General features: G+C 40.4%; 1 protein-coding gene across 2 annotated transcripts; it reads left to right on the top strand.

Annotated features, from left to right (window-relative positions):
• Nucleotides 1–35: 35 nt before the first annotated feature.
• DEAF1 (DEAF1 transcription factor) lies at nucleotides 36–27,878 on the top strand. 2 transcript variants are annotated; one of them, XM_032235863.1, is made up of 13 exons: nucleotides 36–898; nucleotides 1,744–1,841; nucleotides 4,993–5,122; nucleotides 6,704–6,850; nucleotides 7,587–7,726; nucleotides 8,918–8,983; nucleotides 11,217–11,343; nucleotides 11,874–12,002; nucleotides 13,547–13,678; nucleotides 17,087–17,337; nucleotides 21,070–21,132; nucleotides 25,750–25,839; nucleotides 27,353–27,878. In XM_032235863.1, exons 1-13 carry the CDS (start codon nucleotides 616–618, stop codon nucleotides 27,455–27,457), a joined length of 1,761 nt encoding a protein of 586 aa, XP_032091754.1. In that variant the 5' UTR covers nucleotides 36–615; the 3' UTR covers nucleotides 27,458–27,878. The 2 variants fall into 2 exon arrangements, with proteins under 2 accessions (XP_032091754.1, XP_032091760.1); XM_032235869.1 differs by having other exon boundaries at nucleotides 25,750–25,896; nucleotides 27,353–27,435.

Below are 27,878 nucleotides of genomic sequence, written 5' to 3'. Positions count from 1 at the left end.
ATCCCTCCCCCTCCCCAATCCCTCCAGCATCCCGACAACCCTTGCGCAGCCTCCTAGGGCTGCATGGGCGGATAGCCGTTCGGCGGGTTTCGCGCGAGCGGAACTCCACGATCGCCTTTATTGTTCGCGTCCTCGGAGATATTCGGGCCCCCTCGGACACTGCCGGTGGGTCCGGATTGTGAGAGGGAGGATTTGACGAAGCCTTCGCTCTTCTTCGGACCTTTGTTTCCCATCCCGGTTCGGTCATAGCCGGAAAGACTCGGGCCTCTTCGGCAGCGGCCGTAGCTCGACGAGTAACCGCCATCTCTTCGGGTAACTTCGCGAGCTTCCGATCTCGCTCTAGCCGCCTCAACATGAACTTTCGGTGGATCGGGAGAAGTCGGCTCTGATCGGGATCACTCGGGTGAGACCGAAGCGGGTTGCTGGACGGGTTCGGGAAGACCCGTCATCGACGATAGTCGGATAAGATCGGAAACGGCTTTGGGCCGTTCGTTTCCCTATTCGGGATTCTTAAAGTGGAGATCGGGCGAGATCGGAGAATAACTTTCATTCGGACGAATTCGGCAAACCTCGCGGGATAACAACCCCCCCTCCCCCTCCACTAAGTGTCTTCGGATGGAGGACTCGGACTCGGCCGCGAAGCAACTAGGTTTAGCCGAGGCGGCGGCGGTAGCTGCCGCTGCTGCAGTAGCTGCAGCAGCGGCAGCTGCCGCAGCCGCAGAAGGATCCGAGCAGCAGCACGAACACCGAGGACAGGTGCCCGGTTCGGAGGCGGAGCCACAAGAGGAAGAGGAGGTGACGGCTGTCACCGTAATGGCGGCAGATGCCGAACACATTGAGATGGGAGCCGAATCCCTGCCGAGTGCGGACGAGGCTGCTGCGGCAGCTGCCTTTGCAGGTCGGCGCGCATGCGTACAAGCACGCCACCCGCCGGTCATTGAGCTCGGGTCGTGACTAGGTCGTGTGGTGATCATTCGCTTGTGCGAATGGTGCATCACGCGAATAACTTACTTTCAAGCGTCTCTCCTTTGGTGGAAACGTTTGGATCTTCTTAACGTAGTACCTCTAGTACCTCATCATGAGGATACATACATACATGTGTGCATCATCCATGACGACAAGAAAGCGCAGAAAGTGCCACCTTTTCCTCTACATTATTTTAGTTGTGCCGTTTCTTATCCCTGACAGAATTCTGATGTGATTTTTGCCGGTGGTCAGACAGGCAGAAATCTAGCATTTCTCCATCACAGTGCAACATGACTTGTTGATTTTTTAAATATATACCTACAACTGAGTTACTAATTTAGTTGGAGTACTTGATGAAAAACAATTGCTGTAGCTGCCTGTTTGCATTTTAAGATGCTGTAACAAAAGATATTGGACTGATTAAAATTTCTAAGAGCAACAGCAGACAGATTAACTGCAACACACTGAAACCATCCAAATAGTTACTGAATTTACAAAAACCAGCTAGATTATAAATGGGCAAGGATTCCTTTTCTCTCTTAATATTTGGCTATTAATATTATGTACACATAATCATTGGTAGCTCTATTAATAAAGTCAGTATATAAATACTGGAAATTGATAGGTAGATAATGAAAATTGTACCCTCAGAATCAATATTAAGATACCATTCTATAAACATCTCATTTAACAGAACATATGAATATTTGCTTCTTGGATTTTGGTAGTTCTGAAGAAGGATATCACAGCAAATATTATTTGGATCATATTTTACAGAAGTAACCACAGTAACAGTAGCCAATGTGGGTGCCTCAGCAGACAATGTATTCACTACATCTGTGGCAAATGCAGCATCAATCTCAGGACATGTATTGGTAAGGTCAGGTTTACTTAATCTTACAATATTTATTTTTGCATATTCAATATTTCCTTCGTGGTAGAAAGTTTCTATTGTAAATGTGTGTTGTAAAGTAGCTGTGAAGGTTCATTGTGTAATCAAATTGCACCGATTTGTATTAGGAAGGTTTGTATTGGAGATGAGCAGAATAAATATGACTGGATTTGCCAAACACAGTAGGCTAGCCATTACTAAGGTTGGCTAGCTTGCAATTCAAGGGTATTGTATAAATCCAGCTAAATCTTTAATTTAGTTATTCACAGTTAAAATGGATTAACATCTTGTGACATTTTCTTCTTTATTGTTGTTAGCCCACAAAGGTATTCTTTCACTCACTTGTGCCCTAGTCATTTCTCACATTGACTATTGCAATGTACTCTACCTGTATAGGTTTACCCTTGAAAATTATCCAGAAGCTACACTGGTGTACAATGCAGTGGCGCGAACAGTTTTAGGCACTGCTAGAGTTGTGCATGTAACATCTCTGCTGTGTGAGTGGCATTGGATGCTAGCTTCTGGGTCCAGATGTTGGTTATCACTTTAAAAGCTCTTCATGACATGGGACCACGTTACTTAAGTAACTGTCTTATCCCTATTTTATTGACCCATCCCACCCATTCAGGCAGAGAGACTATGTTGCTGACCCCATCGATCAATTTCAACTGGTGGGGTCTAGGAAGAGAGCCTTCTCTGCAGTTCCCCCTTCCCCTGGAGGTGAGGTGGGCTCCTGCTCTCTTGGCCTTCCAGAATACCATCAAAACCTGGCTCTGCCAACTGGCATGGGGTTCAAACAGTGGCATGCAACTTGGGGTTGACTGGTGGTTTGAAGGATGGTTTGTTCCCTTGGCCATTTTAATTTTTTTACTTTCCACTGTTCACTCATTTATTGTTTTTTTTTAATGTGGTTCTAATTCACTTTTTTAATAAACCATGTTGTTTTATATGGTTGCATGGTTTTATTTGTAAGCCATCCAGAATCATGCAAGTGAGATGGGCAGTGTAGAAAATTGAATAATGAATGAATGAATGAATGAATGAATGAATGAATGAATGAATAAATAAATACCGTCTCTCCAGTTAAATGGAGACAAATTTCAACTGTATCACTTAGAAGACAGCTGTACCTAATTCCTAATAAATGTATAAATTTATTAGAAATGTTATAATACTTGTAATAATGTTATGCAAGTAGTGTAAATATAATACTTAATCTTATAATACTTGTGGTACATCTGGTTCTACTGATTCCATTATCTTCACTGGGTCCCTCTCCTCTGGTGAACGCGGAACGCTAGTCAACATAGAGATTGTATTTGGTATGGTCAAGGTCTTGATTACTAAATCTCCTGAGGCAAGGAGGTTTTAGCTGATTCAGTATAAAATGCCATAGGCATGACTAAAATAATAGAGCTTGCAATGGCAGTTCTATTTCAGTATGACTCAGCCTTCACTACATAATATGATGAATACCGTATTTTTTAGAGTATAAGACGCACTTTTTTTCCCTCAAAAAAGAGGCTGAAAATCTGGGTGTGTCTTATACATTGAATACAGCATTTTTGCCCCCAAAGCCCCGCCCCCTTCATCAAAATGGCCGTGCATAACCTTATGGAGGCTTTCAGAGAGCTCCTGGGGCTGGGGAGGGCAGAAATTAGCAAAAGACAGGCCGTTTTTTGCCCCCCAGCCCCCAAGAGCCCTCTATAAGCCTCCACAAGGCTATGCATGCAATTTTTTTTTACAAAAAATGGGCTTGCTTTCACAAAAAATGGGCTGTTTTTTGCTCGTTTTTGCCCCCCTCAGGAGCACTCTGCAAGCCCCTCCAAGGCTATTCATGCCCTTTTAAAGGGGGGGGGGGCGTTTTCGTGAAAAATGGGCCATTTTTGGGAGGTTTGCAGAGTGCAAAAACTTTTTTCCCCCCTTTCGGAAAGCTCTTTAGTTAGAGTGATTGATGAGAATTAGATTGATCAAGTGCTGTGCCAGCAGAAACAAAGTCTTAGGTGCTGCAGATTGTCAGCAATTTCCTTCTCCAGCACATGGATAAATACACCTGGAAACAGCTACCTACCTACCTACTCCCTCCCTCTCCCTCCCTCCCTACTGTATTTCTCTCTCTCTCTCTCTCTCTCTCTCTCTCTCTCTCTCTCTCTTTCTCTCTCTATATATCCCTCTACTTACCAACCAACCTACTCTCTCTCCCTACCTACCTACTGTATTTATCTATCTATCTCTATCCCTTTATCTATCTACCTACCTAACAACTTTCTCTCCCTACCTACCTACTGTATTTCTCTCTCTTTCTCTCCCTATCTCTCCCTCTATCTATCTACCTACCCATTTTTTTAATTTGCCTCTTCAAAACCTTGGTGCGTCTTATACTCTGAAAAATACGGTATCTTCAGACCTTAAATGAATTCAAGGAATCAAAACCATATATATATCAGTTTTGATTAAACCTATGTCTGTTGTCTCTGAGAAATGCTATAAAACTGTTGAAGTGCCAGTTGACTCAGGAAAGGCAATTATCTTTATCGTCAAAAGGGGAATAAAAGGTAGACAGACCTACACACCATTCAATCTGGCATTAATACCTGGAAAGATTTGAAAATGAATTATAATGCAACCAATCTATAACCATTTTGAAAACAAGAATATTAGAAGTCAGCATTGGCTTTATGAACAAATCTTGCCAGCGTTACCTTATTTCATTTTTTATGAGAAAATTTATTTAATAAATTATGGAAATGTACTGGAAATATATCTAAACTTGAGAAAAATATTTAGGTGATTCTGTAAGATTATATTAGTTAATTTATGTTTAAAGTGTATTTGTCTATACCCAGACAGTGCTCCTTAATGGTTCCTTATAAAATTGGAGTAATGTATCAAACAGGGTGCTATAGCTATTGATCATATGTCCAGTATTCTCTTTTTTCCTCAAGAAAGGAGAAAACAGAGTGCTAGTATCCATACATTTGTATATGGAAGAGAGGGATTTGACTGTTCTTCTTGCACTCTTCAATATATGCAACTTGATATTTCTATGGGAATTTTTTTAGGAATTCTTATGTATTAAGAAACATAACAATCTAATCCTTTCGGTTATGCTAGCGAACCTTTTTTTATTTCAGTCTGGAAGAACAGCTCTTCAGATTGGGGATAGCTTAAATGCTGAAAAAGCCACTCTGATTGTGGTTCATACAGATGGCACCATTGTGGAGAGTGCAGGTCTGAAGGGGCCATCTGCGCCTCTTACTACAGGTAAAATGTGAGCTGGGGAAACCTTTTTTAAATGACATATAGAAATACAGCATAAATTTATAATTTTTTTTTCATTAGTTTGCATAAGCAAATATTTGATTGGCAGAATTTCTTGTTTTTCATTCCATCTCTTCTCAGAATTGCTTGAGTGGGAAAGAAAGGTGCTGTAATCCAATGATCTATAGCAGCCAAGATAACCAAACTACATGTACTACCTATAAAAGATAGCGATTTTTTAAATAATTAATTCTAAAATTCTATAGTAAAAGTTAATACTTCAAATTTATCTCAACCCTTAATCTGTTTTTCTCATATCAAACTGTTATCTAGCTTTTTGCTGTTTATTTCAAATACTTTTGAGTTCTTAAGTTTGTAATTAATTTTTCTTTTGTTCAGAATTGATGTTAAACTTACCTGGCAACTTTTCAAATTTGTTGTTTTGAAGATCTCTAATAGTTTTAAGATGGTTAATAGGCAATTTCTGAAAGTGATTAGAAAGTAAAGTTTGCAAACTTGATGTTCTTTAAAACGTTATGTTGCAGTTGTGAGCAATCTCTGAGCGGTTAAGTAATTTGAAATATAAATGAAAAGCATGGCTATGTCTCCTGGCACTCAAACCCACAGTAAACCACACTGTTGTGCTCTTCTCATAAGTATCAGCTATCTGGGCACATATGAGCAATCTTCCATTTTGCAGAGGCATCTTCAATTTGCTATTCCTCCCTTGCAAGTTCTGTAGTTCAGGCTTCTCATTGGTCTGTTGTGATAGTATCTCAGCATTTTCTGTCTTGTATGGAAGCTATTAAGACACTAAAACATCTTATCTATTCATTAGCCATTGCAGGATAGCAGGATAAGCAAACTCAGGCATTTGTATTCTGTATTATACAAGCAATGCATTTCAGTCCCTGTCCATGTCTTCTGGAATAGTATCCCTATGTAATCTGCCCGCTCTTCTGGTTTTTAGAAATTTGATGATAACATGGCTGTTTTGTCAAGTCAGGGAGGCTGGGTCATTATGACAATCTCTCCAGATGATGGATTATTTGTTGTTTATTTTGACTACATCTCTCAGTTTTATGCAATTGTAATATATAGTGTTGTTTTTAATTTATTTTATATTTATGTTTAATCCTAATTACATACTGGGAAATTGTATGCTGCTCAGGTTGGTTAATTGGAGTAGTCCATAAACCCTGTAAGTAAATAAACAAACAAGTAAGTATCCAGTGTTGCTTTGGTAATAGTTGAGGTATGGAGATGACATGGAATTTATAAGATGCAGTTATTTCCTGTATCAGTGTTAGTTTCCTGAGAGGAATAGTACAAGTATAGCACCTAATGACAATGTAAGTCCTTTCTGCATGGATTCCATATTTCAAAAATCAGACAATTGATGTGTTGTTTAGAGAGGATTTAATATTCATTTTTTATTCTTTTAACTATTGAAGGAATAAGTTGTACTCTTTGGTTTTTTATTGACTACCTATCATTTTGAGGATCACAGTTTTGGCATTCTAAAGGAAATGCAAAAATGGAAACTGTATGTTAAGACTTGGTTACCTTTCCTTTTATTTGAAGGATCTCAGTCCCCCTCTACTCAGTTAACATCTGGTCAAGAAAAAGGTGGAACAAAATATAACTGGGACCCGTCAGTGTATGATAATGAACTGCCTGTGCGATGTCGAAATATCAGTGGGATATTGTACAAAAATCGACTTGGTTCAGGTGAGGAATTTCAACCTATATTTTTCTGATCCATCTGAGTGATTAAGAACCCGCCAAAATTGTTAACCCACTAAGATTAAACATTGACTTTCACTAAGAGTTAAATTTCCTAATATCCAGGATATTTCTCCATAAATTTGGAACACAGTCAATCGCAGAGTTATGACAGGATCTGTTTTTAAATTTGATAGCAATGCAAATATAGAATGTAACTTAAGGAGAATTCCCTGCCTATATTCCCTACTCTTTTGTCCTCCAAAATTCCACCCAGATAACATTTTGGTCTGTTGAGAGAGTAAAGAGAGGAAATACTATCTTGGATACAAGTCATTGCATGCATCAAGCTGTCTAAATGATAGCTATTTGTCCGCTTTTCAATACATGATACATGTTTCATATCAAGTTCATTTGTACACAGTAGACCAATGTTAGCAATTAAAAGTGAATGAATGGCCTGGAAGAAATCCTTTTCTAGACTTCATGTTATTCATCTCAGTATTGTGCTTAGCTGTGAATGAGAAGGGAAGGAAAATTGGCACTTGCATCAACATGAAAGTGAATGCTCTGTTTTGCGAAACCGTTAAGAGTGTTTATTTTGGGAAGGCATTTTTTTTAGTGGGAAGGGAACTATTAGTCTGCAGCTTGCAGGGAAAGGTTTTTGCAGACTCTTCTGAACCTCATTTGTATAAAACAATTATTAAGCAGGAGTTGTTTCTTTGTTTTATCCTGTACTTAGGTGGTCGAGGTCGTTGTATTAAGCAAGGGGACAACTGGTACAGCCCCACTGAATTCGAAGCTATGGCTGGAAGAGCCAGTAGCAAAGACTGGAAAAGAAGTATTCGTTATGCTGGGAGGCCAATACAGTGCCTTATTCATGTAAGATTCCTTAGCATCTTTTTCTTCCTACTGTCACATATGCCACAATAAATACTACTGAATTCAATGGGATTGATTCCTACATAAACGCATATGATTTATGACATTTGAAAGAGTTTCATCACGTGTATACTTATTTTTATACAATGTATTTCTTGAAAATGGAGAAGACCTCCAGCAAGGTCTTGCTGAGGATACAAATTACCAGAAAATATATGCGATAGTCAGACAAGCAGTAGAAAATTTTATAAGACACCTTTTATGCATACATAAATATCCACTATGTTATTCCCTTAATGGGTAAACAACATTTTGCAAAACACGGGAAAAGAGAAGAAGAATTTAATAAGCAATATATTGAAAATGGGAGATGAGAGAAAAGAAAACCTAACTAGTTTCTGGTAATAGCATCCTTTCATATCCAGCGTTCTTTTCATCACAGTCATATTTCATGACACCATTTCATAAATTGCCTGTACTTTAGACAGCTCCCTATTTCCATTATTTGTAGTTCTACAGCATCTAGAGAGTGTATGCTGTAAAGAAGCATGGCAGTGGTGAACACAGAGGTGAGGGGAGAGGACCGTAGGTAGGATATTAGATTAGTTGGTTAATTTTACTTTAAAGCAACATGCCAGCCAAGGTCTCAGTGCTTGGAGAACTAGGAAGGGCTTCCTTGTGTTAATGCTGGATGGGTATCAGTTTTTCCAACCTAATATTGCTCTTTTCCAGTTTTAATATTTTTATTAAAGTTCATTATAAAATAAAATACAAATAGAAACAAAAGTCAGGAAAGATGGAGAAGGAGAAGAAAGAAGAGAGCTTCAAAGAGAAAGAAAAAGAGTAGTGACTTTCAACTTTTTTTCAGTGCAGTATAATACATAAGTTACAGCATTAACTTTCTGCTTCACATTTCAGGCCATTTCTATAACGACAAAGTCAATCTGGTCATCAAAAGCTAAGCTCAAAGTTTCTTTTTCCCCCCCCTCAGTTTCAAGTGCAAAAGCCCAGGAGCAATTTCCAAGTAGCAACAAAACTACATAGATTCTTTTCTTTCATTAAAACGTTTGCCATCTTCACCAACTTTATCGTCTTTATTATCCATTCTTCCATTGTGGGAATTAATATGTCTGGCTGTCTTTGTGCATGTAAGATTCCTAATACTGTTCTTTTCTATCAATTCTATTCCAGGATGGAATAATAAATCCCCATGCGGCCTCATGCACTTGCGCTGCGTGTTGTGATGACATGAGTCTGGTGAGTCTAAAAAATGCTGCTTGGATTACTTGATGATGTGCTGAACTGCTACACACTGATTATCATACAGAGATGATTTATAAATACTGTGGGCTGAAAGGTCCTTTGTCAACAGGAAAAGGCAGCAAAGAAACATATAGGGTCCTATCACCATTTTCAATTGATATACTCCTCTAGTTATTGCAGTAGCAGGCTTTTAGGCAAAAGAAATTAATACCGGATTTTACTTAGTTTTGGTACAGGTAGTCCTCTACTTATGACAGTTCAAAGTTACAATGGCACTGAAAAAAGTGACTTACGACCGTTTTTCAAACTTACAACCTTTGCAGCATCCCTATGATCATGTGATCAAAATTCAGATGCTTGGCAACTGGTTCATACTTATGACTGTTACTGTGTCCCACGGTCACGTAATGCCCTTTTGCAACCTTTTGACAAGCAAAGTCAATGGGGAAGCCAGATTCCCTTAACTATGTTAACTAACTTATCAACTGCAATGTTCACTTAACAACCGTGGCAAGAAAAGTCATAAAATGAGGCAAAACTCACTTAACAAATGTTCCACTTAACAACAAAAATTTTGGGCTCAATTGTCGTAAATCGAGGTCTACCTATAGTAGATTATTAACAATAAACATCCACTTGTTTTAAAAATGTATTTAAAATCTGTGGAGTTTACCTCAATGTTTGTGGTGTGGTGAGAAGGCGCTTAGAAGTGGGCCTTCCTGTGGGAACTTCCGTCCTCTGTTTACTTTCCCCCACAAACCCCTCCATGAGATGGGCTCCTTCCCTTACTACCTTCTGGACTTTATTGGAAATCTGATTACTCTGCAGAGCCTTTGGGGACTCAGGAGTAAAAGAATATGGAGTAGGAAGAAAGATTGTCACTATGGGTACTGGGAATTCAGTTACAATGTTATTAATCCTGCGATTTTTCTCTGTTTATGTTATTTTGTAATTAGATGGATTATATTTATTTATTAACCTTTTAAGCAACCCAGTAATCAATTTGTAGTCAGTTTATCATAAAAAGTACCATTCAAAATTTAAATTTATCAGATGAATTAAATAAAATTCAAAGTAAATGCAGCTACAAACCAGTCAGCAGCAAAGCAGTTACTAACATCTAAAACTATATGATTTAAACTGCAGTCTAAAGATCCTGGGAAAATTGGGGGGGGGGAGTCTTTATTTGGCACCGAAATGAGGTCACTGTGGGTGCCACTTGGGAAGGACATTCCAAACATAGAAAGTTGCTCTACCTTGTAAAAAAAACATCTCAGTCCCTTGTTATTGGACAGTTTTTTTCTGATTGAAGTTGCATAGAAACGTTAGCAATAAATAAATAAATATTTGGCATGATGTTTGTTCATTATTGTAAAGGTACTAGACATAGACAAGTAGGAATTTCAAAAGAAAGCTGGTTCCACAGTGTAGAAGCATTAAAAGGAAAACTCAGTAAAGCAGATATCTTCCCATCCAGATGTACTCCAAATTTGCTGAACTGGACTTCTTGTCAATTGTAATCAGTCAGCGTAGAAGTATTTCATATTTTATTGAACTGCAGCAGCTATCAGACCCAGAGCAAGCAGTGAGAGAAGGTGTAGTCCACCACACTTGAAAGTAGCTCATTGGGGAAAAATGCAGAGTTGGTACATGAAAAACTGGTCTTAGAGAAACAAAATTAAAATTCTCAGATTTCACTAACATTGTGTTCCTTTAAAGAATGTGTGCTTAACGTGTCTAACGTGAAATGAAAATATTTTGGAGTACGTGATTAGAGCTGTCCTTTTTATTGAATAAAAAAGAATATATTATTTGAATTGAAATGTTCAATATGTTATTCCAATATATTATTCAATAGCGTTCAATATATTGAATATTATTGAAGTTTCTCATGCAAGGCATGACAACAGTAGCAACTGAGCACTTAGCTGTCTTATAATAATATTTATAATGAAAGGATTTCATCTTTATCAGAATTGTGGATGTAAAAAGATAGACATGAGTGGCTTGGGACTGGGATCCTTTGTCTGCAATATAGAAATATTTTCAATTTAACTGTGTTAAATTCATTGTGTCAAGATGTCAATTTTCTTTTTTCTTTTTGGTGAGGCAATTTATACAAGGTTTAGATTATATCAACTAGCAAAAAACAAACAAACAAACATTAATTCTATCTCCAGAAAGAATTTTCGCCATATTCTGACAATGATTGCTTTCTTTTTATCAGAGTGGTCCCATAAGACTGTTTGTCCCCTATAAAAGAAGGAAAAAAGAGAATGAATTACCTACAACACCAGTGAAGAAGGATTCACCCAAAAACATCACCTTGCTTCCTGGAACTGCTGCCACCACGTGTAAGAGTTCCATGTGATATTCCCAAATGAATCCTAATTGTCATTTAACATTTATCATTGTTTTCAAAATGACAAAAATGTTCAGTTTCAAAAACATTCAATAGTCATTGTACACTTTGTAAGAAGCAGCCTTTCCTCCTTTTCAGCTTTGTCACTTTAGTATAAATCGCAAACCATCTTAAGCTTCCCTGTTGGTATCCTTAAATCCTTATTTGATCTTTATTCACTAGCTGACGGTTATAATTTGAGTAATAACGTCAAGAAAATATTTCCAAATATTACTTAAAGCTGTATTTAATTTTAATGTTTGCTTTCGGTCTTAATCAAATATTCTTTTCGGAATGCTAAATTGGGAAGCTTTTAGCCTTAATAATTTGGCTTGTTGCATTTCTTTCATGATTGTTTTTGGAAAGTTTTATCTATTAGCTCAGTGGGGTGTTTCTGCTGGTTAGAAACAAAACTGGGGGATCCTTTGATCACTAAGTATTAGCAGTCTACTTAATTCTGAAAACATTTTCATCCTTTTCTAGTCACGGTGACTCCTTCAGGACAGATTACAACTTCTGGCACTTTGACCTTTGATCGTACAGCGGCCGTGGAGGCCACAGCTATTATCTCAGAAAGTCCATCCCAAGGTGATGTTTTCACTGGTACCACTGGTGAGTAAGACAAATCCGCATCCATACATGATCGGGATACCTCTTTAAACCTACATTTTAGGAGGAGGAATCGGGCAGGAATAAAAGAAGATAGGAAATGTGATTAATAGCACAAAAATAGAAAATTCTATCGATGGGTTCAGTGGGATTTATTCTCGGATACAGGTGTATGAGAATCCAGTGTAAAGCAGTTGCTTCAATCAATTGCCCAGCCTCAGGAATGAGCCACAGGTTATATTGTTGGAAAGGGCCATTTAAGCTATTGAATCCAACCCTCTGTTCCAAGGCAGGACTCTAAATCAAAATAATCCAGACAGATGGCTCTGCAGTTCTGCTTAGATTCATCTAAGGAAGAAGAATCTCTTAACCTCTGTAGATAATTGGTTTCACTGATGCTCCCACTGTCAGGAAGTTTATCCCCAAGATTCAGTTGGAACCTGCCTTTCTGTAGCTTAAATCCGTTATTCTGCATCCTTTACATATAGTAACAGAGAATATGCCTTAGCTTTCTTCTGATACCCTTTTCACTTCTTGAAGAATGCTTACTCCTTACTCTTTTCAAGCCTGAATATCATCATATCCTTCATTCTCTCTTCATAAGAGGTAGCTTTTGGACATCCTCAGAGCTCTTTTCTGAACGTATTCTAATTTTCTGAAATCTTATTAAATTATTTTGCCTGTTCAGAGCCCACTCTAGAAGTGCGGTCTGATCAAAGAAAAAATGGATGGATTCCTTCCCATGATTTGGGTAATTATATGAAATTGCAATTTGCCTTTTCCTCCCAACCACCTCACATTGCTAACCTATGGTTAGTCTGTAATCATTAACCACAGGTAATTCTCAATTTATGACCACGATTGGGACGATGATTTCCATTGCTAAGCAAATGAGTTGCACCCAATTTTACAACACTTTTTCGCCACAATTGTTAAGTGAATCCCTACAATCATTAAGCAAATCCAACTTCCTCCACTACTTTGCTTGTCAGAAGCTAGCTGGGAAAGTCACTAATAGCAATCAATCACAGCACTCTAGGATACTGTGACCATCAAAAATACATGCCCAAATAATCATGGGGGGAGGCTGTGACAGTCATAAGCATGAGGACTGGTCATAAGTCTTTTTTCCCAGTGCTGTTGTAACTTTGAATGGTTGCTAAACAAAAGGTAGTAAGTTGAGAACTATCTGTACTTCAAGTTCTGTTTCACAAATATTATCAAACCAAATATCCTGCATTTATTTCTGTTTCTGGCTTTTTTAAACTTTGCACATACCTTGTAAATTCCAGGATCTTATTCTCAGCCCATTTCTGTAACCCATCAAGATTATTTTGGACTTTAGTTCTGAATTTGAATATATTAGCTTTTTGTTGTTTGCAATTTCATATATTCTGAGCTTTCATTTTCCTGACATCAGGGCTACAGTTCTGGACTATCTGTATGTATCTTTCTTTACGATTTTGTCAAAACTTACCTTTTGTGAACTTCCAAGATGTAACATCCAAACCAGTTCCTTTAGACTGACTTTATGCTCTTCTCAACAGTGCAAGATACAAACCTTCAGCAACAACCTTGTCAGGTCAATCATCCAGAGCCTCACTATCCAACTTATCAAGACAGTTGTCAGATCTCCGCATTCCCCGAAGCAGCGTTGCCAACTTCTCATCCCAAAATTGGTAAGATTTCTTTTGTCTCTAAAATAATTCCCACATTGTTAATTGTATAAATTCACTATTTTTTCTGCATAAATATACTCATATTTTGGGGAAATAGTAAGTCACCTGGGTGGTGTAGATGTACTAGGGTGCTGCTGATGTCGCCTGCTGATGCCCTCGTGTAGGAAGAAAAGAGCGAGAATTATAGGTGGAGGGATGAAAATGACCTTGGTTGTGAATGCAGCACTGTCAAGGATCCAATCCAAGTGCTATGTTGTGTTCAAGCTGTTGTTCTACACAGTCAAGAGGATTGCTGATTTGGAGATTGGAACCATTGTAATCTGGTAGTGGTTGTGTTAAGAAAGTTGCGAGCTCAGGTAGAGTTTCAGTAGCTTTCAATTTCCTCAGGATGGGGACTATTAATTTGACTTGCTCTGAAAAGTCATGGAGCTCTTTGACTGAACAAGGACACTGATTCTCTGGGAATATCTAGGTCATAGCTCTGAACCCTCCCAGCCCTTCCCATCCACCTCCAATATGGTCCCTTGGTTTAGAGATTTCTGGCTTAACAGGAGGTTAAAAAAATTCACACAGAGGTGCCATGAAGCTATTAGGTGTACCATACTGTGTTTTGTAAAGGTTACCTGCATGAATACAGTGAGATTGTAAAAGAATTTTGACAAGACAAGGGTGTGTTCTTTCCTGCAAGAGTTACAGAATAACTTGAGAGTTATCACCACCCCCACCCCACCCCAAATCTATGCCCCTTTGGGCCTTCAGCCCCTGCTATTTCACACACACAGCCCAATCTATGTCCCATATCCCTCCAGTCCCTGCTTTCCTAACTGACCTTCACCATCTTCTTGCTCTTGGTTTTGACCCAGCCTGACCCTTCGTGAGGCCATACGAGACTTTTTCTCCAGTGTTCTGCAGAGCAGCTGCCTCACAAAGAGCCAGGCTGGATGCCTTCTCAGCAACAAGAGCAAGAAGTTAATGAAAGTCAACTGGGGTAATGATGCACAGGGCAGCAAAGGCCTCAAGGGCAGGGTGGCAAGGGCAGCTGGGACAGGACTGAGGTAGCTGCAGCTTTGCACCGAGCTGCTGGGCAGGCCTAGCTTTTTGCAGTGCAAAAGCTACGTGGGGTCAAGAAGCCTTTCACAGGGCAAAGCCAAGCCTTTTGCAGAAGCTCTTAGCACTGTGAGAAAAACCCTTTGTGGTGCCCTGCTGGGCTGGGGCTGGTGAACAGCTTCCCAGGAAGCCCACCATCATGGTGCAAAGGCCTTTGCAATGCTAAACCTGGGCCAGCAGTGCAGTGCAAAGGGGCTTCCTGGAACCACAGTTCTGGGATTCCCAGAATATGGCAGCTTAGTGCCATGCTGCTGGGACAGCTGAGGTTTCCAGGGGAAGCTGTGGCTTTGCTCTGCACTGCAGCTCAAGAGCGTCTTGTTGCCCCAGAGACATGGCACATCAAGGTGCTCCTGAGCTGCAGTGTGTTCTTTCCTTCGCTTCCCTGAGCTTGTACTGCATCACAGCACATCCACATGTGTCTATGGCCTGTGCTGGGCCTCCCCAACTCCCTTGTGGCAGCCTTGTGTTCCTTACCAAGACTCCTTATGCTACTCATTTAACAACCCTGGAGTTAACATCTACAGTTATGACGGCAAGTGGGGCTGCCGTGATTACCCAATTAGCCAATTACCTCCTCTAGACTGATTAGATCCCACAGATTAGGCCTCCTCCGAATTCCATCCGCCGGCCAGTGTCGACTGGCGACTACTTGGAGGAGAGCCTTCTCTGTGGCTGCTCCGACCCTCTGGAACGAACTCCCCATGGAGATTTGAATCCTCACCACCCTCCAGACCTTCCGCAAAGCCCTTAAAACCTGGCTATTCCGACAGGCCTGGGGCTAAAAAGCTTCTACCCCCTTCTCGAATGGTATGACTGTTGTGTGTTTTAAATTATGTATTGTTGCGCGTTGTTTTAATTTTTTTGTCTGTATCCCCCTCCCTTAGTTGAGTTGTGAGCCGCCCTGAGTCCCCTTCGGGGGAAAAGGGCAACATATAAATAAAATAAACATTCAAACATTCATTGCTGTTGTTAAGCCATATGGTCACGTGATATCATGCTTTATGACCATATCGCTTAGCAACAGAAATTCAGGTCCCAGTTGTAAGTCAAAGACTATCTGTCATAGCATGGGCCAGACTCCTGCAGTCCAGAGAGGAAGGACTGCCTTCCAGTCTGCCACATCTTGCCTTTCAGGTGCCTGGTACTGTGGATCCCTCTGCAATCTTGGATTCCACCTCAGTCATGGATCCCACTACCACCACCACTTCTGAGAAATAGTGAAAGAAGGAAACATTCTGCCTAGATTTAGTATCGCCCACACATTTTGACTTTGTGAGAAACTAGAGGAACTGGATTTGCAAAGACGGGGGAAAAAAATCACTGGATATGCAGTGAAGTCTTCAAGTTATTAAATGTGTACTGCCGCATTCTCTTCAGGTGCTGGATTTCACTAGCCCATTGTGAGAGGCCAGGCTACCTGCAAGTTGGCTAACATCTGGGTTGATGGTGCCCTGCCCCTTTAAAACCTTTTCCTAGCCAGCTCAGCTGCTCAGCAACCAGCCGGTATAAAAGCTGAGCAGACAAGCAGGTGTGTTGTTGCGGCAGAGTTGTTGGTGTGTTTAAGTTGTTCTGGGAGTGAGAGGGAGGTGCTTTTTGTTCTTGGTGGAAATAGAACTATTGGAAACAGCCAAGGGCCAAGAGACATTAAAACTTTTCTGTTGCACTAGGGCTCAGAAATTGTATTAGTCTAGAACTAATAGTAGGAGTAGGAGTAGACTTGGAGAAGTGTGTGAGAAACAACTGTTGAGTACTATCCATTGTATGCTTGTGTGTGGGATGCCTAAAGTCCAAAGGGACTTGTGTTAGTCCTCTGGGGTTTTGGGAGCCCATTGACTTTGGATATAGATAAAAGAATCTGTGGCACCTATAAAGCTGGTTTGTTATTTTCAACTGTTAATAGGATCCACTGAAATTGTTACAGCCTGCTTGCTCTATGGTTTGCTTCAGTTCTAAGATTTATTAAAAGTATATACATCCTGCTTCCAGATTCCTAGACTAATAAAAAAAAAAGCTACCGCATCATAGAGAATTCAAAATCTCAAATATTCAAATGTTTTTGTATTGGTTATTTGTAATACAACCAGAAATTATCAGTACTTTACTATGATGAAACACTCAGTGGAAGCAGCTTAAATTATTGATTTCTGAACAGAACTGAACTGAGAGGTAGTCTGCCGCCTAGCTCTCTACCACAACCACATTGAATGGCTGTGGATGACAAGTAGGATGGATGACGGATTTGGCCAACTTTCAGGCACAGTTACTGGTGGATCAAACTCAGTTTGTGGCTCTATCTTTTAGTGCTGACCTCACTCCCTGCCTTGGCGGTGCCACCTGCTACGCCCACTAAGACAATCTCCTCCTCTGTGATGAATGGACTTGAAATGACAGAACAACGGAACTGGCTGTACCTAGAAGAGACTGTCAATTCTCTGCTTAACACAGCTCGGCAGCTGAAGACGCTGATCGAACAAGCGAAGCAGGCCAGCTCTTCCTACAGAGAAGCTGCTGTTTCTCAAGCGAAACTTCAAGCTGATGCGGAAAGGAAAGAGGTAATAAATAGTGTTTCAAGAAAGGAATCCAACAGCCTCAAATATCTTATAGCCATCTTTTAAAACTACCTATGCTGCTTTAGACACTGTTGAAAGAGAAAAACGTCCACCCCGATGCATGGCACAGTGACAATATGGATGTAGTCATTACTATAGTCTCTCTTAGTGAATTTCAGAGTGCAACCATACAATGATTTTGGATTTGGTAGCATCATTTCTGATCTGCAGTATGCATTCCAAAATAATATATTGGATTTCTTCTACTGCATTTGGAGCAACATAACCTAAAAAATTAGAGCTCCGACCTAGGATTTATATTCAAACAGAAATATTTTCAGATCTGAGGCAAAGCTTAAAGGAAAATCTTCTAAAATGCATAATACCGTATATACTCGAGTATAGGCCGACCCGAATATAAGCCGAGGCACCTAATTTTACCACAAAAAACTGGAAAAGTTATTGACTCGAGTATAAGCCTAGGGTGGGAAATGCAGCAGCTACCGGTAAATTTCAAAAATAAAAATAGATACCAATAATGTTTTTGAATATTTATTTCAAAGAAAAACAGTAAACTAGCAGTGTATTCAATGAAATACTTCACTCACCTCATGATGCTGATGTCCCGCTGTGATGATGATGTCCCGTGCAGCCGCGGGAGCGATGTCCCGCCTCCTATGACACACGGCACAGTGATTCCTATCATTGGATCACTGTACCAGAGGAGGTGGGACATCACTATGTGGCTGCTTGCCATAACAAGGAGGAGGTGGGACATCGTTGCAGAGCGGCAGGAGGGGGAGGAAGGGGAATCGTAAAACAGCCCTGCATTACATTAGAACGTGAGGAGGGGGGATGGTGCGGTGCGCGCTGCGCGGCAAACTGACACAGAGGGAGGGGAAACTCACAGAGGCGCCGGGCCATTCACGAGCGTCACCCAGCAGCATGGCCCCGCCCCTTTTTCTCTTCCATTTTGGGCAAATTTTTCACTGACTCAAGTATAAGCCGAGACAGCTTTTTTCAGCCCAAAAAGTGGGCTGAAAAACTCGGCTTATACTTGAGTATATACGGTAGATACATATCAGTGGAGGGTTGCCAATTTTTTTACTATTGGTTTGGGTATGCACGCACTGAAAGTGTTTGGATGGGTGGGCAAAGACTCTTGCCATTGCTACTATCAGTTTGCCCGATCCGGGCCAAACTGGGGGCAACCCACCTCTGATACATATAGAGTATTATTTACTTAATTATTTAAAGTATTTATATACCATTTGCCAATTAAACATCACCAAGATGGTTTATAGTAACATATACTGTAAATAAGCTTTTACATAAAAGTTCCAAATAAAATCAATAAGGTAGATAATAAAATAATCAATCAAAGCAGTGGCAAGAAAGTTAAAATATCCCAGTAGTGTATAAAATAACACATTACTAAAAATTCTGCAAGAATAAAAATGTGTGTCTGTCATTCAGAAGATGGAGAATCTTCCAGGCCTACCGCACTATTGCAGGCCTATTTACACCATTGGAGAATATCCAGAGTAGGCCTTCCAAATATTATTTTAGGGTATTGAGAGGAATTTTCAGGAATAGAATGTCTTCATATGCACTGATCTTAAATACTGGAAGACTTTATACATTAATACCCAATAGCACTTAGACTTGTTTACTCTTCCATAGTGCTTTACAGCACACTGAGTAGTTTACAGTGTCACAATAAGGTACCCAACCATCTGGATCTTTATTTTACCAACCTTGGAAAAATGGAAGGCTGAGTCAACCCTCAGCCTCATCAGGATTGAACTCCTGGTTGTGGGCAGAGTCAGCATGCAATATTTCATTCTAGCCACTGCACCACCAGGGATCCCAATAGCATTGGGATTGCAATTGAATTACCAATTAGAAAATATCTGTAGTTTTTAAATATTAAAATCGGTTCTGGGAATGAAAGTAAGCCTGCTTATATATCCACCAAGTGCTCCCTCTCCCTCTCCCTCCCTCCCTCAGTGCTTTTAGATGAATCACCTGGGGAGCCCTGTGTCTGCCCACTCTTGTCCTCAAGTGCTTTCTCTGCATGAATTCCTGGAGCCTTCTTTGTTTGGGCTTTCTAGGACCCAGGAGTGGGGGGGGGGGGAGGCATGGATTTCAATAGCTGTTCTTTACCAGCTGTCTGTAGGAGAGATGCTCACTTTACTTCCTTTCTGATTGAGGCCAGGTGATTCTGTGGTTTCCCTTGTCTACACATTATTTCCTCTTCTGAGGCAGTTCTAAGAACATATTTGTCACTTGATTACCATGTATGTTGGCTTAAGTTCCCTGCCTTATCACTGTTAGTTGCTTCAATAGGTTGCTCTTTTATTTAGATGTTTGAGTAAGAATTAAATCTTACTCAAACATCAAAATAATTATTTAGATGTTTGAGTAAGATTTAATTCTTACTCAAACATCTAAATATTTAAGGACTTTTTCTTTCATAGCATTTGAGATTGGAGGCAGCTGGGAATATCTTCACATTGGTCTCTAGCCATTTAATAAAATTTAAGAACTATGCCTCAGTAAAAAATAAACATTGAACATTAGATTTGCTATGATCAGAGCTAACTGTGGGTGCTGAAAATTTCTTATTTTCTACAGTGTCAATTTGCTTTTAGCACAGAGAGCTTTGTAAGAATGTACCAATAGTTTTAATGAACTATCCTTTTACTGAAAGGCGTCAGTTGGCTTTTATTGCTAATTATACCTGTCATTTTATGTCTGCATTCTGTGATTTTTGTCTATTACTTATTTTAAAAAAATACTTATATAGCCACCTATTGTTAAAGTGGGTATGGCATGTAGTGATTTCAATAGTTATTGAATTGGTTAAATTGGTTAACGTATAAGCGTCACAGCTACTTAGATTTGTTAAATATTGGGGGAAATTGTATAATATTTAAATCCATACAACAGTAGAACAGTGTACATATGGAAGTTGTGGGTGTGTGACACCCCTCCCCCTCAGGCATTTATGTAGAGATTAGACAGCTACCTTTCACGGATGGCCTGAAAGTTAGACTAAATGATCCTTGTAGCCTCTTCCAGCTGTTCTCTGTTTCAATGAAAATGTGAAATGAAAAAAATGATCACATGGAAATTTGTAAATAATTTGTTGCTATTAGAATGGAAATCTGTTCAGTATAATGACAGTCTCTTAATGGACCCCCCAAAATACTTGAGCCAGCTTGTAGATAACAAACCAAGAGAAAAAAACAGAATTTCTTGTCAGTATAGAGATGTAGGTATCTAAATGGCAGCAGACATTAAATGTTGGGCAAGGAAGGAGGTTACCATTGGCAAACTTTTAGCTTCTCTGGACAAAGCTTTCTTCTTCTGCACTAACAAAGCTACAGATGTGCAATTTCCAGCTGTGGGTTTTTGTTTTTGTTTTTAAGCACGATATAAAAGGAAGTAATTGAAATATACGCAGTTCTTTCTTTTATCTCAAATGTGTCTTTCCTATTTGAAAGATAAATGATAGTGTATAATTTAGTACACAGGATATACAGTTCGATGTGTCTTTAAAGGTGTACACTTCTTAATATTACTTAAATAAGTTCTCACTTGTTTATGATGCAAGCACTCCACATAGCCATATTTCCAATAGAAAACTGTTTCTTGTAACTACAGTATTCTTCCAAGAGCAGCATGAAGTAATTATAAAAAGAAATTTATGATGTCTTTCAATTTTTCCAGTATCAGAGTCAGTTATTTCAGCATACAGAAGATGTTGATGGAAAAACTGAAATTATTATTAAGGTAAGCCCAAAGATTGAATCTGAATGGTATCTAAGGACTATCCAGCTATTGCCATGTTCTTTTTTGATACTGAATGGCGGCTTCTCAGTGGCAGCAGACTAATGGTCTGAGATTGAGCATGTTAATGCTGATAAGGCTAAGCTGGCCTGGTTCCTGAGATAGCAACTTATCACCCATAAGGGATTGGCATCCATTTTGTCACCTTCCTTTAGCCCCCAAGTCTTGAAGAGGCCAGTGTGGCGTCCATTATTGTGGTGTGCTTCTGATCTGCCCTTGTGGTCATAACATTAATAGCTGATAGGTGGGAAATGTATGGATTTTTTTTTACAGTGTATTTTGAATTGGTAGAAGGTGACCTTTTACCATCTGGTGCTTTGGGGGCGTTCCCTGGGGGAGAACCTGGGGGTGGACCGTGCCCTAAAACTGCCTTTATGAATAGGGAAAGGTGAATACCCCAACAGTTTGGTAGGAGCAGACTGCAGTTGGTACAAAATGCAGCAGCACTGTTAAAGTGCCTTTCAACCTACACATTTTACTTCTTTGCTCCATGATCTGCATTGGTTGCCAGTGTGCTTCTGACTTTTACTATATTGTGCTCGGGTTACCTATAAAGCTCTCCACAGCATGGGGCTAAGCCTATTTTCAGGACTTCCTTCCCCCTAGTTATGTCTGCCCCTCCAAATGGATGAGAAACCATGATTACATAATTTTCCTTGAAATTTGGCTACCATGCTCTCAAGTGCTCTTTTTTGGGGGGGAGGGGGGCAGTAGCTGCGTAGAGGGGGAAAAAACCAGAACACCCCCACCCCCAATAGTCAGTATAAATTCCTTGGAGGAAATGTTAATCTGATCTTAGGTCTCCTGCTTCACAGCTATTTTTTTGGTTTTCCCTTTCTACTAGTCCTTTTTTCTTTCTCTATTTACCGAGCTCTTTATGGGTGTTATGACAAGTTCTCATTGGGTTGCATCCCTGAGGCTTGTCTTTGCAATACAGCTGCTGCTGAAATGAGGGAATCCTGTGACATTTGTTGTACTTTGGTTTGCAGAGAATTTATTGGCAGATGGTGCAAACAAATTAGGTGTCAATCACTGTGAATCAGTTGAGTCTGAAAACCTGACTGTTCCGGCAGGCCTGGGGCTTTTGACCTTAGTGTTAAGGTCCAGCCCCGATTAGAACGTATGTGTGTTGTGTATTTTAAACTTTTTTTTTTTAACTTATTTTGCTTTTCTTTTTTTCTTCTTTCATTGTAAGCCGCCCGGAGTCCTCCGGGATTGGGCGGCCTATAAATTTAATAAATGAAATGAAATGAAATGAAAACAAGTATATCTCTCTGCCTTGCATATGGCAGGCCTGTCAAACTGGTGGCCCAGGGGCCAAATGCGTCGCACGCAGGCCACGCCCACCCCTGCTCCGCAAAGGCAAAAAGCATCACAATACGTCATGTGACACGGTCAAGTTTGATCCCATGCCATATGGTCTTGCTAATGCTGTTGCAGCAAGGCAATTTATTCACAATCCCTTCCTTGTACACCAATATTCACCTTGTATAGAGACACCAATCATGCCTAAGTAACAATATGAGTTGCAAGCTAATTGATTTTTTTTTTTTTTGTAGGTATTTTATTAAAATTTATAGGCCGCCCTTTTCCCTGAGGGGACTCAGGGCGGCTTACAACCATTAGGGAGGGGGTACAATACAAAATAAACAATATATAAACAAGATAAGTAGTAAAAACACAACATGCATTCTACATTCAACACTCGGGTGGGGCAAATTAAGGACTTATCCCCAGGCCTGTTGGGAGAGCCAGGTCTTGAGGGCTGCGCGGAAGGCCTGGACGGTGGTGAGGGTGCGTATCTCGACGGGGAGATCGTTCCACAGGGTCGGAGCTGCAACAGAAAAGGCTCTCCTCCGTGTAGTCGCCAGTCGACATTGACTGGCGGATGGAATTCGGAGGAGGCCCAGTCTGTGCGATCTAATCGGTCGGAGGGAGGTAATCGGCAGAAGGCGGTCTCTCAAGTACCCAGATCCACTACCATGGAGTGCTTTAAAGGTGGTCATCAGTACCCTGAAGCGCACCCGGAGATCGACAGGTAGCCAGTGCAGCTCGTGGAGGATGGGTGTAACGTGGGCGAACCGCGGTGCGCCCACTATCACTCGCGCGGCTGCATTCTGGACTAACTGCAGTCGCCGGATGCACTTCAGGGGCAGCCCCATGTAGAGCACATTGCAGTATTCCAGCCTAGAGATCACAAGGGCTCGAGTGACTGTTGTGAGAGCCTCCCGATTCAGGTAGGGTCGTAACTGGCGGACCAGGCGAACCTGGGCAAATGCCCCCCTGGTCACAGCCGACAGGTGATGATCGAGAGTCAGCTGTGGATCCAGGAGGACTCCTAAGTTACGAACCCTATCTGAGGGGTATAAAATTTGACCCCCCAGCCTGATAGATGGAACATTAGCCAAATTGTTGGGAGGGAAACACAACAGCCACTCGGTCTTGTCTGGGTTGAGTACCAGTTTGTTAGCGCTCATCCAGTTCCTAACGGCCTCCAGACCCTGGTTCATCACATCCACCGCTTCATTGAGTTGGCACGGGGCGGACAGATACAATTGCGTATTGTCCGCATATTGATGGTATTTTATCCCGTGCCTCCGAATGATCTCGCCCAGCGGTTTCATGTATATGTTAAATAGTAGGGGGGATAAGACCGAGCCCTGCGGCACCCCATATTTTAGGGGCCTCAGGGACGATCTCTGCCCCCCTACCAACACCGACTGCGACCTGTCCGAGAGGTAGGAGGAGAACCACTGCAAAACAGTGCCTCCCACCCCCACCTCCCGCAGTCGTCGCAGAAGGATACCATGGTCGATGGTATCGAAAGCCGCTGAGAGGTCAAGGAGAACCAGGATGGACGCATGGCCTCCATCTCTGGCCCTCCAGAGATCATCGGTCAATGCGACCAAAGCGGTTTCTGTGCTGTAACCGGGTCTGAAGCCGGACTGGAAGGGGTCAAGGTAGCTAATTGAGATGTAAATCCATCTTCTTCTTCTGTTTTGAATGAGCTGTTTGAACAGAGAGGTTAGAAATACAAAACAAAATGTTATTTTTCCAAATTCCCAAGGTTTCCTATCCCATTAAAACTTGTGGTCCAAATATAAGAGATTGATGGTATTAATCATGTAAATTTAAAAACGTCTGGCTTCTCTGGAGGCCAGTTCCTTAATCTCATGCTTTTCTATATTTCATTTTCTATCTATCATTCTGCATTCTGTTATTAACAATTCAGAATCATTAGACTTTGATGCATCTTTCCTGCTAGCATGTTTTAACCATAAAACTACTGAGAAATGCCAAATTGCCTACTCTTTGAAGACTCTTGTTCCTGCCCCAGTTTGAGACAAAAAATAATAATACTCACATTCAGTTGCACCCTTGTAATCTTTCCTGCTGCCTGCTTATTATATATACTTAGGATTTTTTTAAAATTTTCTCCTGTCCATTTGGATAAGGATGGCCTTTTTTATGGTCTAGTGGTAAGAATTTTGCATTGTGCTATCTCAATTCTTGGGACATCCAGGGAAGGAAAGGAAAACTGAAGAAGGCTTTGCTAAAAAGCAGATGATATTTTAAGCATTTGTTTATAAAGAAAGGGGATATGGGAAGAAGAGATTATTTGTTGTATTTTAAGCAAAGATGATGTTACTAAAATTGTTTATACTTGTTGTGAAGAAGGGAGAAGTAATTTATTATGTATTTCTTTTCTTTTTTCTTAGTATATTCTTATTTTTTCCCTATTTTTCTTTTCTGTTTGTTTGTTTTTCTTTCATTTTTTTTAGTTTTGTATTTATCATTGTAATGGCAATTTTTAATAAAATTAGAATTTTTTTTAAAAAACTTTCTTTTTACAACATAGATTAGTGGCACTCAAAAGTTCCTAGTAATTTACAAATGCATGTGTGTGTGGGATCATAGATGGATAGATGGATGAAAGGATGGATGGATGGTAACAGTATTTTTGCTTTTCAGAGCTTTCTGTCCACTGCAAGTTTCCTATCTTTTCATTTTGCTGCAACCAGAGGCAAACAGATACTTTCCAGAGTCTCATAAAGACATGACATTTTCTACTTCATATTATCAAATTTGGGCTGTCTTTGGTTCCTGAAAGAAGTTAGAGAACTTGTTTTAATTGTGAAGAGTGCCCAGCAGCAGTGGGTTCCTGCTGGCATTATTACCGGTTTGGTGTCCAAATTTTTTTGCATGCGTTCCGTGCGTGTGCACATTTGCATTTAAAAAGGTTTGTGCATGCGCACACCATTAAAAAGGAGAAAACTACATTTTTTCAATGAAGATTGTTCTGCACATGTGCAGAACAGAAAATAAAGATGGCAGCGCCCAGGATAGAACGGGTCCGGTCACATGGCCGACCAAGTTACTACCTATTTGGCTGAACCAGTCTGTACCGGTAGAAACCCACCTCTGGTGCCCAGTTTCTGTATTAAGAGAATTGTACCAGTACATGGATGGCAGAAATTATATATGACTTCTTTTTTATACATCATATGCAACCTCCTTTTACTTCCATTTAACTTGTATTCTTTGCCTGCAATCTCACAGCAATCCTGTGTAAACTGTGGCCGGGAGGCAATGAATGAATGCACCGGTTGCCATAAAGTCAATTACTGCTCAACGTTCTGTCAACGGAAGGTATCACACCCCTTATGAATACAGTTGTCCTGCAGAGCTGAAGAAGCAAGTGTCCATGTATGATCTAGTACTTTTGAGCAACCAACAATGATTATATTAGGAGTACTAGGTTAGAGCTACAAAAATCCAGCTCTTTAGCAAAGAGTTAAAGAAAATCCCAATTTTTGATCCCCTGTTGTGGTTGTTTGGGTTTGTAGACCAGACTTTGTATCCCTAGATTAAATCAAGAAAGGACTATTTTCCCTTCTAAAAAATATGGATGAAGTTTCTCTTGTTTTTATTCCTTTTGGTTTTCACCTTTTGGTATAGAAGCAAAACACTTTTAGAAACATGGGTCTCTTGGTGTCAGAGCAGTGAGCAGAATACGCTCTAAACTTCTAGACCTTTCTTGATACGAAGGAAATATCAAAATGTCTTATTCGGAATAGTGATGATCTTCTGCATTGCCAATACAGGGTCTTTTTAATTTGGTAGTTTAACTCAGAAATATGGTGCTGTGCCATTTACAGCTTAGTGCAATTTAATTTTGGATTTTAATAAATTTCTCTTTTAGTTTGATAATTTCATTGGGTGCTCATGCTTTCTCCTTTTTCCAACTTGTCTAGGATATGTATTTAAGAAAGATGGAACGTATCAAAGATTTTAGCACCCCATTGCTAAGCAAGCTTAGGAATGGCTTGGGCGTGCAAGTATGTGAGACTTGTTGTGTGTAATGTTTTATTAATAAATAAAGTGTGTAAATGCTATGTGAGAATGACCTTGGGAGACAGGACAACAAGATACAGCCAAGGGTATGATCAGATAAAAGGCAGTTTGGTTCACAGCAAGAATGTGGACTGGGTAAGAGGTCAAAGAGAGACTTCTTAGTTTGGGGAGCTTCAAAGGGGAAGGGTGGGAAGAGAAATATTTTCAGATTTGCAAATTGATATAGCAATAGCAACAGCAATTAGACTTATCTACCGCTTCATAGGGCTTTCAGCCCTCTCTAAGCAGTTTTACAGTCAGCATATCACCCACACAGTCTGGGTCCTCATTTCACCCACCTCAGAAGGATGGAAGGCTGAGTCAACCTTGAGCCGGTGAGATTAGAACTGCTGAACTGCAGATAACAGTCAGCTGAAGTGGCCTGCAGTACTGCACCCTAATCACTGCACCATATCAGCCCTACAGACAAGAAATATGACCATATGAGCTAATTCTACCTTATTGAAAGGTTACATTAATAGAATATTGCAAGTCTGAAAGTACTTCTCTTCCCCCCTCCCTTTACAGCTCCCCCCAAACTAGGGAGGGTCTCTTCTGCATCTCTTGTCCCACCCATATTCCTGCTACTGGCTAAGATGCCTTTTATCTGACACTTCCCTTGGCTGCATGATATTGCCCTGCCTCCCAAGGTCATTCCCACATACCATTATGTAACGGTAGCATTCCCGGCCCCTGCTGCATGTTGCTGTACTTTTACTTCACTCAATAATTGCTTCCAATTCAGTCGGTTTTTTGTGCTCATTTTCAGGATTGGAAAGACCATCAGCATATGTGTGGGCAGTCAGCCACAGTAACTGTTCAGACAGAAGAAGATCATGAAACAGATAATGCGATTGAAAAAGTTATTGTCTAAAACCTCCTTTCTTCCAATTTCATGGATTGTGTGGTGCAGCAGACTGGCTGGACCAGCAATTCTTCTGTGAAGTTCTGTAATAAACAAAATAAAACCCTTCACCGAGAGGGCGAAGGCATAGTATTACTTGCACGTTGCTGGCCAACATATGAATTTTCTCTAACCAAGCAAAAAATTAAACCTTAAGGGGACAAGAGTATCAAGGAGCTCCACTGTTTTAAGGGAACTTCGGAAGCTGATGGATCTTTACAAGCTTTTCCACAAAGCTGTTGTAAAACAAATGGGTTTCTTCAATTGTTGCCTCCTGCTGTTCTGATGGATTATGGGGATTCTTTGAAGTATTTTGAAAATGTTATTTAAAGCAGCTTCTGGGTCTGCATCCATTTAAGATTCCTCTGATGAGGTTTCAATAAAGATTATA

This window comes from Thamnophis elegans, chromosome 1 (assembly GCF_009769535.1).
Source record: "Thamnophis elegans isolate rThaEle1 chromosome 1, rThaEle1.pri, whole genome shotgun sequence".
NCBI lineage: Eukaryota > Metazoa > Chordata > Lepidosauria > Squamata > Colubridae > Thamnophis > Thamnophis elegans.
Note: the sequence above shows the minus strand (reverse complement) of the source record. Positions and strands in the feature narration are given on the sequence as shown.

Excerpts from the sequence above, each read along its gene's own strand:
- DEAF1 (XM_032235863.1), top strand. The coding sequence starts at position 616 with ATGGAGGACTCGGACTCGGCCGCGAAGCAACTAGGTTTAGCCGAGGCG. Across the intron at positions 7,727-8,917 it reads CAATACAGTGCCTTATTCAT|GATGGAATAATAAATCCCCA; the intron begins GTAAGATTCCTT and ends ATTCTATTCCAG. Across the intron at positions 8,984-11,216 it reads GTTGTGATGACATGAGTCTG|AGTGGTCCCATAAGACTGTT; the intron begins GTGAGTCTAAAA and ends TCTTTTTATCAG.